The sequence below is a fragment of the Gekko japonicus genome, unplaced genomic scaffold, assembly GCF_001447785.1.
Source record: "Gekko japonicus isolate JY-2015 unplaced genomic scaffold, Gekko_japonicus_V1.1 scaffold45, whole genome shotgun sequence".
Taxonomy (NCBI): Eukaryota; Metazoa; Chordata; class Lepidosauria; order Squamata; family Gekkonidae; genus Gekko; species Gekko japonicus.
Window position 1 is genome coordinate 1,202,299 of NW_015177011.1, and position 14,684 is coordinate 1,216,982.

The 14,684-nt window shown below is 43.6% G+C and overlaps 1 protein-coding gene across 1 annotated transcript in view; it reads left to right on the forward strand.

The window, feature by feature from the left end:
* The window catches only part of INTS7 (integrator complex subunit 7), a 76,568-nt gene that overhangs the window by 34,833 nt on the left and 27,051 nt on the right, over positions 1-14,684 (forward strand). Inside the window, exons 9-13 of the mRNA XM_015427622.1 lie at positions 1,847-1,981; positions 4,874-4,971; positions 5,884-6,123; positions 10,278-10,415; positions 12,452-12,658. Coding sequence (XP_015283108.1) covers positions 1,847-1,981; positions 4,874-4,971; positions 5,884-6,123; positions 10,278-10,415; positions 12,452-12,658 — 818 coding nt within the window. The remainder of the gene's footprint in view (positions 1-1,846; positions 1,982-4,873; positions 4,972-5,883; positions 6,124-10,277; positions 10,416-12,451; positions 12,659-14,684) is intronic.

The following is a 14,684-nucleotide window of genomic DNA, read 5'->3' on the forward strand; positions in this document are numbered from 1 at the left end:
CAATGCATGTAGCTAACTCATTGGTGCCTATTAACTGCAAACACTATCAGCATACAGGGTTAAAGCATCTTTAGCACCACAGTCACATATCTCCAAGGACAGTAGAGTATGAGCCATATGTAGCCTACACAGGTCTGCCTCTAGGATTGCTGGTAAGCCTGGTGGAAAATGTTCTGTCCCTTTAATAGAGGCTTAATGTGTGGAAACAGGCAGTCAAAACTTTTTATGGCATACAGATAAATAACATCCCATTCAACCAGTGTGAAAGAGATGACATTTTTTCCCCTGAAAGTTGACAACCTGCCTCCATGTTGGTTTAAAAGATTTATATCCTGTGCTGTTCAGAATCCGCCTGAGGCTGATTTAGTTTAATCAAAGTGTTTGTGCATTCCGGTTCATGTTAAGGCCCTTCAATTTTGTTGGATTTGAATCATGATCATACTGAATTATGTATTTGTTATGTTAGTATCCCATTCTCCCTGCAAGGAATTCAGAGCAGCATTTTAATTGCACAATTTTTTAGACCTATTAGACTGAGAAATACTGAGTTGCTCAAGGCCATTCTGTGTCCCTTTTCAAACTACCTTTGTATTCCATTTTAGTAACTGGTCGCTAATAGATTTTTTTCCTATGATTTCAGACAGACTTGTTTTAGTAACCGGCTGCTAGCAGAATTTATTTGTTCATACAAAACCTACTTGTGTCGGGTTAGCAAAGCTTGGTTGAGCTGTTTTTGAGGGAAACTGCTTTTTTCCGTTTTCATACCCTTTGTTGTGCTTGTAAATCGCTGTGGTGTGCTGTTTAAAATGTCCATAGTGCTTCCTACAATGCCGCTTTTTCACTGCGTGATCTTCTTCAGACCCTTTTTTTAATGTTCTAAGGTGAGTGCTATAGCATCTCAATGGTGCCGCTATAGCACTGAAGTCCTATAACAGTTTAGTGCTATAGCGCTCACCTGAGAACATTTTTTTAAAGTCCGAGGAAGGTCACACGGCGAAAAAGGACAGGGGGGAAAGCGGCACTGTTTGAAATTACCATAGTGCTTCAGAGGTGGCTCATTAAATGGAATGTCCTTGTATTGATGTACTCGAAATCAGATCAGCCACAAATAACATCTAGTTTAGAATGGTAATATGAAAAGGGCCAGTGTGGTTCAGAGCTGAATGGGCATGTCAACCTGGATTTCCCATATCAAGCCTGCCACTGCAGCACACTGTGAATTAAGCAGAAATAAATACATATAAGAGGAAGGGCATGGCATTAAGCAGTGATTCGATCACTTAGAGGAGGCTACATGTATGTGTTCAGTGGAAACATGGTTTTGCTGCTTTCACATATCCCTTCACTGTTGTCTGGAGAAGTTGCTTAAAATATTTTGAGCCCAAGCAAAATCAAAATGAATAACTAGTTGGTGGGAGGAAAGCCAATTTGATGGGGCTTGTCACTGTTGGTCACATGTGTTGATAGTTTCATGAGTTAAAACATTTATGAATTGGTGCAGATTAAAATTAATTTTCCAAAACGTTGGCACTCTGTAGTGAAGTATAAAGCGTTATATCAAAGGCGGCTGATACATGATACGGTCCACGCGTTATATCAAAGGCGGCTGATACATGAAAGTGGCATCTTCTCTATGCTAACTGTTATTTGTGAGCCTTATGAGTGCTCTGTTCTCAGTTGATGGAAGACCTTTTGCGTGTTGGGAATCGCACAGATTCCCTGTCATCGCATCTTGCTCTGATTAAAGATATTGCCCTAACTTCTTAGTCTTACCTCACTCGTCAACTGTCCTATTGTGTACAGCTGGCCATGCTCACTGCTTAAAAGTTTCCTTCTCCTTGTTAAGGAGGTACAGCTGCTACAGCAAGGTCATCAGACCTAGTGAAACTAGCTCAAGAGTCCTGTTACCACAATAACCAGGGTATTGCAGCTCACGGAGTGCGAGTTCTGACAAATATAGCTGCTTCCTGCCAGGAAACAGGTAAGTGTGGCTGGAGTCCCAGTGCAACTATTATTATTAGTTTAACATTCTCTGTGAAACTATCCCATTCTTGCTAAATTGGAGAGCTCTGGGTAGGCTTGATATTTTAGCTGCTTTCTGTTGCTGGTTCCCGAAGGGTAGTCATGTTCATCCAGAAGGGTAGCCATGTAGCAGCAAAATAAAACAGGAGTCCAGTGGCACCTTAGAAGCTAACAGAATTTATTCCAGCATAAGCTTTCATGGATCAGTTCTCACTTTATCTGTTGCATGAAGTATGCAACCGTTGGGCTGATGTATTTATATTAACAGAAAGGTAAGGGAGGAAATTATACACAGAGCAAGATCCAATCAAAAGAATAATCAGTTCACTCAGAATTTGTATGGATCACTCATAGGCATAAGTTACCTCTAAGCTGTGCTAGGGGGTGCTAGTGCACAAAATTTTAGATGCCAGCTCAGAAGTTTCTGCTTCTGCACAGAAAGCTTTCCCCCCTCCATTAGAAACAATGGAGGATGAGGGCACCTCCTTCTGGGGCCCATAGAATTGGATCCCCGGTCCAATCTTTTTGAAATTTGGGGGGATTTTTGAGGAGAGGCACCAGCAGCTATGCTGCAAATTGATGCCTCTACCTAAAAACACAGCTCCCTCCCCCGAGCCCCAGATGCCCCCGGATCAGTTCTCCATTATAGCTTATGGGGCCTATTGACTATAATGGTCCCCATAGGCCACAATGGAGCTGGGGGGGGAATTACTTTTTCTTTTTGCACAACCCTATGGTGCTTTTCAGTATGATTTGTAAGCTGCCTTGGGATATAAATATTTGAATAAATAGTAGTTTGGGCAGGATGATAATCTCTAAACAACTTCCCGTTTGTTAGGTTAGGCAGGGTTCTGACAACGATTGTTGCTCCTCTGTTATACTTGACCTGTAATGCCGGTTGTCATATTTCACTAAAAAAAACAAAGAAGACTGCAAGAGTCGTCCCCCCCCCCCTCGCATGTGCTTCTATGTTTTCTGGGGCTCAGCACAAGGCGACCATCCAAGACCAGGTCTACCAATATAATGGACTGGGGCAGGTAGACCTGTTCTCTGGAAGCCAGATCTACCAATATAGTGGAAAGGGGTGGGCAGATCTGTTCTCTGGAGGCCAAGTCTACCAATATAGTGGACTGGGGTGGGTAGACCTGTTTTACGGAGGACAGGTGTACCAATATAGTGTAAAGAGGTGGGTGAAATTTGACTTGATTCTGGTTTTTCTTATAATGTTTAAATTATTCTTAAAATATAGTTTAAATATAATTTAAAAGAATTTATTCTGAGATTTTTACAAGGTTATAGAAGTATTCTTCTTTAAAAACTAATTTAAACAATAGTCAAATATAGACTTGCTCACAACTTTATTGCTACTAGCTTTTTTCGCTCACAAGATAGAATTTCTGATCACAACACTGTGGCGTTTAGAGGGAACATCGTGGTACTGATAGGCAAAATAGGATTACCACCTAAAGTCAGTAAGAAACCAAAAATCCAAGTTAATATTGGGGAACAAATAATTTTGTATTTATTAGTGATTTCCAATTCAGCATTTTTGCATTGGATTTTCCCTTTGAAGTTCTTTTGTAGGAGAACAGTAAATTTTAGACGAGTAACACAATGCCCTGGAAGATTAAAATGGTCACCCACTTGCTTCTGATTATTGCATTTTTTGATATCAGATTTATGTCCACTTATTCTTTTGCATAGGAACTGATCTATTTGCTCATCCTTAGAGCTTTGTTCTCTGAACTGTAGGTTATCAGATGTCACTTTAAAAAAATGCTCTAAGTTTTTAAATATTTGAAGAAGGAAGGTATATAAGCCCAGAAAACAAACTGTATGATGAACAGGAGGCTGTCCTGCCCCTGAGAGGTAAAACAGCCACTCAGCTGTTTTGATACTTGAGCCTATAGGATTATTGCTCCAGTATCTAGTCTCCTTCCAGAGCGGGGTTGAGGGACAGTGCAGAGGGAGAGGGGAATTGTCTCAGTGAGGGAGCAGACAATTTTGTGTGTAGTTCTGCCTGGTAGAGAGGCAGAGTGGTTTAACTCTACCTTTGGGAGAGGACAGAGTTGTGAGGCCAGTCTCTGGGGATGAGCAGACCTGGTAGCTACAAACAGAGAATTCACCACATAATCTGTACATAAATAAATCTTAGTTGTTTTATTAAATCTCCTGCTTCAGTGACCTCTATACTCTTTAGGCCCAGTACAAAACGTACCTCACAGCAGCAACCCAAAGCCTTTATACTTGCTACCTAAGAACATCTTGTAACTTTGAGGAAGGTTTATATCTCTCAACAAACAAGATTCCCCAAATTCATCAGAGAGGCAGTGTGGGACCCTGTCACAAGGGGACTGTCACAAATTGGTGCCATAGCGTTGGGGTATAGACCAAAAATGTCATAAGCTGGTGTCCACGGTGGTAAAATATAAAGACATAAAATGTTTAAGAAAAGCAGTGTGGGTCCCCTTAGTTTCAAGAAAGGGCCTGTCGCAATCAGTTTTGGACAGGAAATGGCAGACGGAAGTACTGCTCAAGCTTAGGCTCTCAATGGTCAGCCAAACCATGGAGGAATCCTTGTTTGCAGCTGCTAGCCCAACTCCCCCCCTGCCCCAATCCTTATGCCCTCACAATATAGGGAAATGTGTCCCTTTTACAGTTGCCATCAGACCACTGCTTCTGGCCTGCCACATCATTTGAACTTGTTTAATTTTGAGAGGCTCTTAGTTCTGCTGTGTTACTGGAACAAGGCAAACTGTGATGATAAATTATGTCTTCCTTAACAGTCATGAGTATCATATTAATGCTAGTGCCAGCAAATTAGGGATGAAATGTCGAACTTTTTTTCTAGATCTTTTGCCATTGGAGCAAGATGCAGTCTTTGGCCTTGAATCCCTCCTTGTTCTTTGTAGTCAAGATGGCAGTCCAGGTGCTCAAGCGACTTTAAAGGTAAATATCTTTTTTGTTTTCCTCTGTGCCACTTTGTTTCTGGTCTGATGAAATGTCTGCTGTTATTTTTTGCATTAAGTATTTTTTTAAAAATAACAGCCTAAACACCCGACCAATATGAAATGTAGTCTGACCAATGTCAGAACTCAAAACCTCAACAAGTCTGAACGTGAGATTTGAGGGAGTGTCAGGGAAGAATTTCGGCCTGTGTGTTGCATTTGAGTTCTTGCTAAAGTAAAGAACTGCCAGAACAGTGATGATATTTAAGCCCTGCCTTCAAAAGAATTTTCTTATTAAGCCTGTTTGCTTAGTCTGAACAGCAAAGATGCAGATTACTGTAAGGTATGAGGGCCAACAAGCAGAAAAGGTAGTGCCTATTAGCCTAAGCGGCCTTTAGTATTTTTAAGGTACACTAACATGTTGTTCATCTGCCTTAAGTGTTCAGTACATTGATAAAAATAACCTTTTTTTGCCTTAGCTGCCCATAAATTGTCTGGTTTTTTAAAAAGCAGCAAGTGGAGGAGTGGAGTTTAGATGGGACTAGTAAAGTAACTCTGTACCGAGTTAGTCCAGTTTAAATCAACTAGGTTAACTGTGTAGGATTTCAATATTAGACTATCAGACGCATTAGACTATCAGACTCAGTTAAATGTGACTTGGTTCTAAATGTTCTCCAGAGGCCTGGCAAGCAGTTTCTTTGAGAACTTTCTGTGTCTCAGTCATATATTACAGTAAAAATAATTGGTTCCCTGAATCCTCCTTACATATGCTTTGGTAGAGTATGACTGTGTTTTATGTTCTTGTGCAACATTTCTTTAGCCTTCATTTTGTGGCTCCTTGTGATGGAAGGAAAAAATGCAGGTCTTTTGAAAAGTAGCAGATGCTAAAACAGTACTGTTTGTTTTAATGCAGATTGCTCTCACTTGCATGGTGAAGCTGGCCAAGTGTCGTCCCCATCTGAGCCAGTCTATTGTGGAATCCTTGTTGACACAGCTGCACAGCGCTCAAGATGCTGCCAGGATTCTCATGTGCCATTGCCTGGCAGCCATTGCCATGCAATTACCTGTCCTAGGAGATGGAATGCTGGGAGATTTGATGGACCTTTATAAAGTGATTGGCCGATCTGCCTCCGATAAGCAACAAGAGCTGCTTGTAAGTAGATGTGGCTTGGAAACATTGTTCTTGATATGCTGTGGGCCTGTGTGGGATTGGATTGAATAATGTACTGAGTTAAAACGACCGTGCGTATAGAACAGCCATTTTTGCTGTATCGGGAAACATAGCAAAAAGTGTGGTATCTTTATACCATCTCTTTCCTTCATAGTGGGTACTCTGAGAAAACAACTGTACATCTTTGCCATGTTTGACTGATTCATGGCTAACATTTCTGTTTGAAAGTTCTTCTTGTCAAAGCATTTACAGAGAAACACACACCGTATTTGGATAGCTGCTTTACATAACTAAAAATGTCATCGTTCCTGGTTCTGATTGTTGGTGCTAAATGTCAAGTACATTCTGGGATGTCTCCAGGAATACTGTTGCCACAATTTTGAAACTGTATGGCCCTGGATCAAGAGCACCATCTCCTGTTTTTCAGGAGCAGGCAGTATTCCCCAACAGTCAGCTATGAAGGCTTAAATATGGAGGACTAAGACTGCCATTGATGCCTTGATTGTGAGTGTCCTGTCTGTTATCTGACTTCTCACAATCAGTGGACGGAATGGGAAGTTGGTGAGCTGCAGCTCTTACTTAGCATTGCTGGCTTTTTTGTTATACTATTTTATTTTTTTATTTAATGGAGTGATGATGATGGGAAGAGCGCTATTATTATTACTACACACTAGGTACTTCGTAAATTAAAAAACTAGAAAGGTCTTTTCTTGAAAGCTTCCAGTCTAAAAGGTAAGGCACATGCAACAAAAAAGCAAATGGAAGGAACAGAGATTTGAAAAGCTCAGCAAAAGAAGAGGGGCTTTTTGGTGCAGGAAAATCAATCTAGGAAAGCCTGAGAAAAAAAGATAAGGTTTGAAAAATCCTTTGCCACAGAATAAATTTTATTAAGTAGGAAGACTGTTTCAAAAATGGTCGTATTGCTAAAAAGAAAGGGATAGGAGAGAGATGACCAAAGTATGGTGTGGCTTAAGGAAACAGGAAATGAATGGGTGGCATACAGCTGAAGAAGTGGTGAAATATGAAAAGGAGTGAATTATTAAAAGGTGAGATATTTTTAATTCAGAATATGAAAGAAAACCATTGAACTTTATAGAGGAGAGTGACGTGACAAAGCCTATTTTTCTTATTTAGCGGACAAAGGAACTTCAGGTCTTGAACCCCAAACCTAAAACATATCAAGACTGTTGTTCTTAAGCCCCTTTCCTTCCTTTAGGTGGCGCTTGTTTGACATGGATGCTGTAGTTACCTTGTTGCCTTGCCAAACACAGCGCAGCCCTGAGATTTTTACAGGATCACTTTCTCTTCCGTCTCTTGGCTCATGGTGTGGATTTTAGATTAATAAATTACAGGTCTTTGTCCATGTTTCTCTCTGTCCTGATCTCCTGTGGCATCCATGTTCCTTCTTGGTAAACAAAGAGGAACTTCAGCCCACTTCCACGTAGGCCTTCCCTGGATTTGATATTAATGCATGAACTCGCAAAAGGCTTTTTAACAACCATGGATTCTGAGGTTGAAATTCCTTATTGCTTGAGTTAACAATATTTTGATAGTCAGAGTATTCCCATGATTTATTGTAACGGTTCACTTGAATACATTTCTGCTTTTTCATATCCACTATAAGCCTCAGAATTATAATGCAGTAAAGCCATTCCAGTGCTATGTTTACTAGCCCAAGTCTGAAATCCTGTTCATATCTCTCTAGAACAAAAGCTATTTTGTTGTGTTGTGCAACGCCAGGTCCATAAATAATAAGACCACGGTCCTTAGGGATTTACTACAACAGCAGAATGTGGACCTGGTGTGCGTGACCGAGACCTGGGTGAGGGAGGGGGAGACAGTGGCTCTCTCCCAACTTGCACCACCTGGGTTTGCGGTCCTTTGCCAATCTTGGACTAGGGGCCAGGGGGGAGGAGTGGCACTATTCATCCGGGAGGCTTACTCCTTTAGGGCGCTTCTGCCTCTGAGGATCACGGGCATCAAGTGTGCTGGCCTGGTTTGGGAGGTCGGGGAGAGTTTGGCGATTTGGCTGGTGTACCGGCCACCTAACGCACTGGCCAATAGCCTGCCATCCCTGATGGAGGCCGTAGCAGGCTGGGCATTGGAACACCCTAGACTGATTGTCTTGGGTGATTTCAATGCCCATGCTGATGACGTGACCTCTACTCAGGCAGCGGATCTGTTGTCATCCATGGAGGCGCTGGGACTCTCCCAATATGTAACGACCCCCACTCACCAGGCTGGGCACACGCTCGATTTGATCTTCGTGGTGGGGGTAACAGTGGACCAGATTACTGCTTCGGCAGTCCCATGTTCAGACCACCATGCCCTGGGGGCCCGCCTGAATGTACCACCCCGAGCCTGTGTAGGCGATGAGCATACTTTGACTCGCCGGCAGAGCCAAATGGACCCGGTGCGACTCCAGATGGCTCTGTGGGATCCGATGCTCCCTGGCAGATTGGTAGATGAGCTTGTGGAGGACTGGAATAGTAGGCTATCTGCAGCCATCGATGAGATCGCTCCACGGCACCCTCTGCGCCCCCGCACTAAGCTGGCTCCTTGGTATACCCAGGAGCTACGGCTGATGAAGCGGGAGCTCAGACGGCTAGAGAGACGGTGGCGTAAAACTCGAGACAAAGCAACAAGAACATCTTATAGGACATTTATGAAAGCCTATGAGATGGCAGTCAAAGCCGCAAAGAAGGATTTCTATGCGGCGGCAATTATGTCCTCTAGATCTCGCCCAGGCCAATTATTTAGGATGACTCGGTCGATAACAGCTCTGCCACAGGGCAGACCAAATGCTAGGGAATTGGACATTGGCTGTGAGGCATTTGGGAGCTATTTTGCAGATAAAGTCTTGGCGTTCCACCACGACCTCCCTGCCACACTTGAAACAGTGTGGGCTTGAGGCCCATTGCATGTCTTCGGTTTCGATCCTGGATCGCTTCAGCCCTCTCAGCCTAGAGGAAGTTGACAGTCTACTCGCAGCTGTGTGCCCAACCTCTTGCAGTCTTGATTCGTGCCCCTCCTGGCTTATTAAATCTGGCCATGAGGGGTTTCGAGGTGACCTAAGGGAGATTATCAACAAGTCCCTCTTAGAGGGACAGTTCCCTGGGGCACTCAAGGAAGTGATGGTCTGCCCTCTCTTGAAAAAACCATCTTTAGACCTGGCTGAATTGGCCAACTATCGGCCGGTCTCCAATTTGCCCTATTTGGGTAATTTGATTGAGAGGGCGGTGGCGATACAGCTGCAGGGTTTTTTGGATGACGCTTCCGTGTTAGATCCCTTCCAGTCCGGCTTCCGTCCGGGTCATGGGACGGAAACGGTGCTGGTCGCTCTGACTGACGACCTCCAAAGACATCTGGATTGAGGCGGAATGGCGGTACATACCTATGGGACCTCCTTTCCCCGTATATACCCCAGAGAGCACTATGGTCTGGGTCTCAAAATCGGTTGACCCTCCCTGGCCCGAGGGAGGCCAGGCTAGCTGCTACAAGGGCCGGGGCCTTTTTGGTGGTGGCCCCTACCTGGTGGAACAAGCTCCCGGAGGAGATCAGGGCCCTGCGGGACCTCTCACAGTTCCACAGGGCCTGCAAGATGGAACTCTTCCGCCAGGCATATAATTAGGGGCCGCCGCAGTGCGCGGCCCGCAAAGTCATCATCGAGCAGCTGTCATAAGAGTTGACGAGCAGAATAACATCTAAGCACTTTTATGCTGGAAGCTGGAAATCCATCTGAAAGCATTCCTTCTGATTGAATTTTAACCGCCGCCAGCACTTTGTAATGTGTTATTTTTAACTGTTATGTTTTAATTTGTATTAAGTATGTTTTTATCATGTTATTGGAAGCCGCCCTGAGCCTGCTTTGCGGGGAGGGCGGGGTATAAATTTGTCAATAAATAAATAAATAAATGTAATACCTTTTTATTAGGACCAACCAAAATAACACAAAATGTGCAAACATTCAAGTTTTTCAGTATGCCTCGTCAGGCTATGTTAAATGGGGGGTGTCTTGCTTGCTGCATTGGGGTGCTCGAATGCTAATAACTTTTGGATGACACTAGTAAAATTTACTTCCACTAGTAGTTTTTGCTGGGTTTCAGCCTTGCCATGTTCATTGTTTCTCTGTTTAGGTGTCTCTTGCCACTGTGATATTTGTTGCCAGTCAAAAGACTTTATCTTCTGAAGTTAAAACTGTTATCAAACAACAACTTGAAAATGTCTCCAATGGTTGGACAGCTTACAGGATAGCCAGACAAGCTTCCAGAATGGTATGTGCAAACTATGGATACGATATAGGCTTCTTAAAAAAACTGTCCGAAACCCCAGAACATAGTCCACATAATGCCTTTTATTGAGACCAACCAAATGTCACATAACGGTGTGCAAGTTTTGAGTTCTGTGGAATTCTTCAGGCTGGATGTTACAAAAATTGTAATTTGTATTTTGTGAGGATTGTAATTCTCACTTGAAGAGGCTAGATGTAACTGGATACCAACAATATTTGAAACAGCTCTGCGTTTAACATCTAACAAAGACTCTCCTAGGACTTAACACTGTTTCCTGTAGCACTTTCCTTCCCCCACTTTTTAAAAATAACATCCAGCTCAAGAAAAGTTCTGGTGAACTCAAAAGTTTGCATACTGTTCTGTGTCATTTGGTTGCTTGGTATTACGTGAATTTTGGGGGTTTGGATTTTTTTTTCCAAATGACACAGCTGACAACTTTTTTTACACCTAACTAGGGTCTGTTCTTTGCATCTCTACTGGAAGTAATCTTTGCTATGCTGGACTGGGGGGGGGGTGTCATTGCTCTATCCCGGGGGAAAGAAGCATTAAAATATGTGAAAATGTGCTAAACTGGCTACCAAATGCCAGCTTGGAAAGTGTTCTGGCAACCAAATGCCAGCTTGGAAACGGTTGTTCTGTAGCCTTGGTGAGCCTCTATGTTCAACTTTCATGAAGGGAACTATCCTGTTCAAAGTATTTTTTGCATTGCGTGTATACTTTTTAAGTCTTGGCAAGTTGCAGACTGCTACTTAAGAAGGGATTATTTCCCATAAAGAAGATAAAAATGCTCCTCTCTCTTGTGAGCTTGAAACAAGGAATGTTTGTGTATCATTTTGGAAACTAACTGGAGCAATATCCTGAAGACAGGCTCAGTTTCAGACTGGGGGAAAGGAGTTTCGGAAGGGCAGACAGGACAAGGTTCGAAGGTCCTTTCTTTGATGTCTTCCAGGCTTCTTCTGTTTTAAAAACAAGCTTTATTTCAGACTAGGAAAAAGGCCCGTTGTGGAAATAAATACAACGACCTCTAGAAAGAGGCTCTGGGCGGGTGCCCTGGCCTTGGACACTCAGTGTCAATTTGCTGTGGCGACCTCAGCAAGGTATAATGACACTGAGTCCACCATTTTCTCCAGAGGAACTGATCTCTGCTACCTAAAGAACAGTTGTAATTTTGAGTGATCTCCAGTCCTCACCTGGAGATTGGCAACGGTGGTTCCCCAGAAGGGAATATTTGGTTTGGAGGGTGGAGTCTATGGCTTTGTACCTGTCCAAGGTCCCACGCCTCCTGAAACCTCACCCTCTCCAGGCTCCATCCCTCACATCTCCGGGAATTTCCCACCTGGAGTTGGCAACCCTATCTCCTTCCCAGCCAATCATCAACCTACCTTTATTTCCCCCTCACTCTTCAGCTTTCCACCCCCCACACACCTGCAGCCTCTCCCATGCTCTGAAGCCCTGACTTCTACGTCACATTGGCTGTAATGGGGGCCACCTCAGCAGCGTATAAGGATACAGAGCCCACCATTTTCTCCAGGGGAACTGATCTTTGACGTCTGGAAAGCAGTTGTAATTCTGAGTGATCTCCAGCCCTCACCTGGAGATTGGACACATTTTACCTCAGAACAGCAAAACCGTTTAGAATGTTAGAGGCAAAAGCCAATCAAGTCGCATATGCAAATGACCTCTGTGTTCCAAAGGCCAATGAGGCTGCATATGCAAATAACCTCTGTGTTCTGACTGGCTATGGGGGGGAGAGGTTTAGCAAGATGTTTAGAATGTTGGAGGCAGGACTCAGGCAAAGCAGCCAGTGGATAGGGAGACCCTCTGAATGACAGATCAGAGAGCGAAGTGATTTTGGAGTGTGTGGAATGTTCTAGAGAAGTGCCACCACCATTCGGCTTTTATTTATAAGGGAGAGGGAGATGTGCTGCTGTCCACTGTTGTATTATTTTTAAACACAGAGATCTTAACACTTTTTCTTCCTGTCTCTGTCCATGTCCATCTCCTGTTGTCCTCTGCAGGGTAATCATGGCATGGCCAGGGAGCTCTACCAAAGTTTGCTGACTCAGGTGGCTTCCGAGCACTTCTACTTCTGGCTGAACAGTCTGAAGGAGTTCTCCCATGCGGAGCAGTGCCTGACTGGGCTGCAAGAGGACGATTGCAGCTCAGCACTTTCATGCATTGCTGAGTCTCTAAAATCCTACCACAAAGGAATAGCATCGTTAACGGTCAGTGTAAATTGTTCCTTCTTTCTCCCTGGAGGTCTCTAGATAAAAAGAGTTGCCTGTTTCAGTTGCTGCTGCTGCTGCTGTTGTTTTTAACTAGTCTCTTCAGAGGTCTTGGGAAAACAAATTGTGCATTCAGCCACGCTTTCTGTACAGCAGTGGTTTACTCTGACAATATGGCATTCCACTTCTCTGATGACCTGCAGTGCTGGAATGATCCCTACTGAGGTGTCAGAGTGGACGATAGAGAACGGAACAACTGTACTGATGGGATAAACCACCCCCTCTTGTCAGTAAGGGCAGATACACAACATGAAGTGCTCTGATGTCTGTGCTTGTTCTTTCTTTTGGAATGGAATGCAGAGGAGGCGAGTTAGAACAGTAGCAAAAGCTCCTGGCTGTATCTTGAGCAATCCGGAATTCCTTGTTCAATCGACCAAGTGTCAAAGTTTCCTTTTGTACAAATGAGCACTTTCTGACTTCATTTTTTTTTTTTTGCCTTATTGAATCAAATGTTGCATTTTGGTGGGGAGTGGAACTCCCATTTCTTCAACTCTTTAAATGAGGGAGGCCAACTTGTCCTGGTGTGTTGGAAATATACCGCCAGCTGAGGGGTTGTAGCTAATTTGGGTTTCGGTTACATAAGTAATGCAATTTGCAAATCATTAGTAGGAATATTCTGGATGGCAGGCTTCATCTTCTGGGTGTTCGACACCTGTTATGCCTAACTTTATTCTGGCATAACGAATTGCAAAAGTGAGTTGAATCTACCGCTTCTTCTTGAAATGGGTACAGGAGGCATGGAATTGGATGCCATGATCAGTTATGCTAATGGCAGTGCTTTTCTTCCAACAGTAAAAGAGCCTCTAGCATCCGGAGAGCTTGGAGGGGCACTCTGCGGTTAGTGGAGTGAAGTCCTGGTGTCCAACCCGTTTGATTTATTTATTGTTTATTTGGCTTTAAAAATGTACATGCCATGTTTCTGTCTAAAGTGGTTTACTGTGATGATAAAAACAAAATACTAATAATAGAACTAATAAAATACTGATTAAAGCAGCATGAAGTAATCCCAGTAATATAGTGGCATAGAGATTAAACAAATCACAGTGCAAATGGGTGGGGGCATAAAACCCCCAGATTTTACGAACCAAAAACTTAAACAAGCAGAACAAGACTTCAGTTGGTGTCTAAAGGTAGCAGCAGTGACCAGTGCTCCCTCTAAGCTGTGGAGTCTTGTGAGCAATAATTCTACTTTGTGAGCTACTGGCATTAAAGTTGTGTGTGAGCGATTTGGCTACTGCATAAATTAGTTTGCTCTGGAGCCATCCTTCCTGAGCTAAGATAAAACTGTGTGGGCCGGAGGCTAAAAAACTGAGCTAGCTCACACTAACTCAGCTTAGAGGGAACGCTGGCAGTGACACCAGGCAAACATCTTTTAGTAGGGGAGTGGGGAGCAACCAGGGAAAAATGCCTTTCCTCTAGCAGGCTCCTGCCTCCCTTCAGAAGCCAGCAATCTTATCTGGCCTGGTGGAGGGGCTCTGATGACGTCTTCTGTCAGGCACGTTTGTATGGTGTAAGGTGGACCTTCAAGGTACATTAGGACTGAAGACTTGTACCTAGAAATAAACTGGAAACTACTCCAGGTCTTTAAACATTGCACAAAATTTGCTCCTTAAAAGTGTGTCCCAGTTAATAGCTTTGCCTACCTGGGAGCATCTGAAATATGCGAAGACGTTTGCAGCAGGGCAGTGAATCTGATATAGAACACTGAATTTGCACTTTTCAAACCCCCTCCCCCCAAGGTTTCACTCAATATATGGGTTGTGCACTAGTGTAGTGTAGTAGATGGACTAGGGTCCATGGAGACTGAGATTCAAATCCCCACTCAGTCCTGAAGCTCCTTTGGCTGACCCTGGGCTAGTTCCTGCCTCTTTCCGACCTCCTTCATGGGATAAAATGCGGGTACTGCCATGTATTCTTTCCTGAGCTTCCGGGAGGAAAGTGGAATGCATATAATATTGCTGTCATC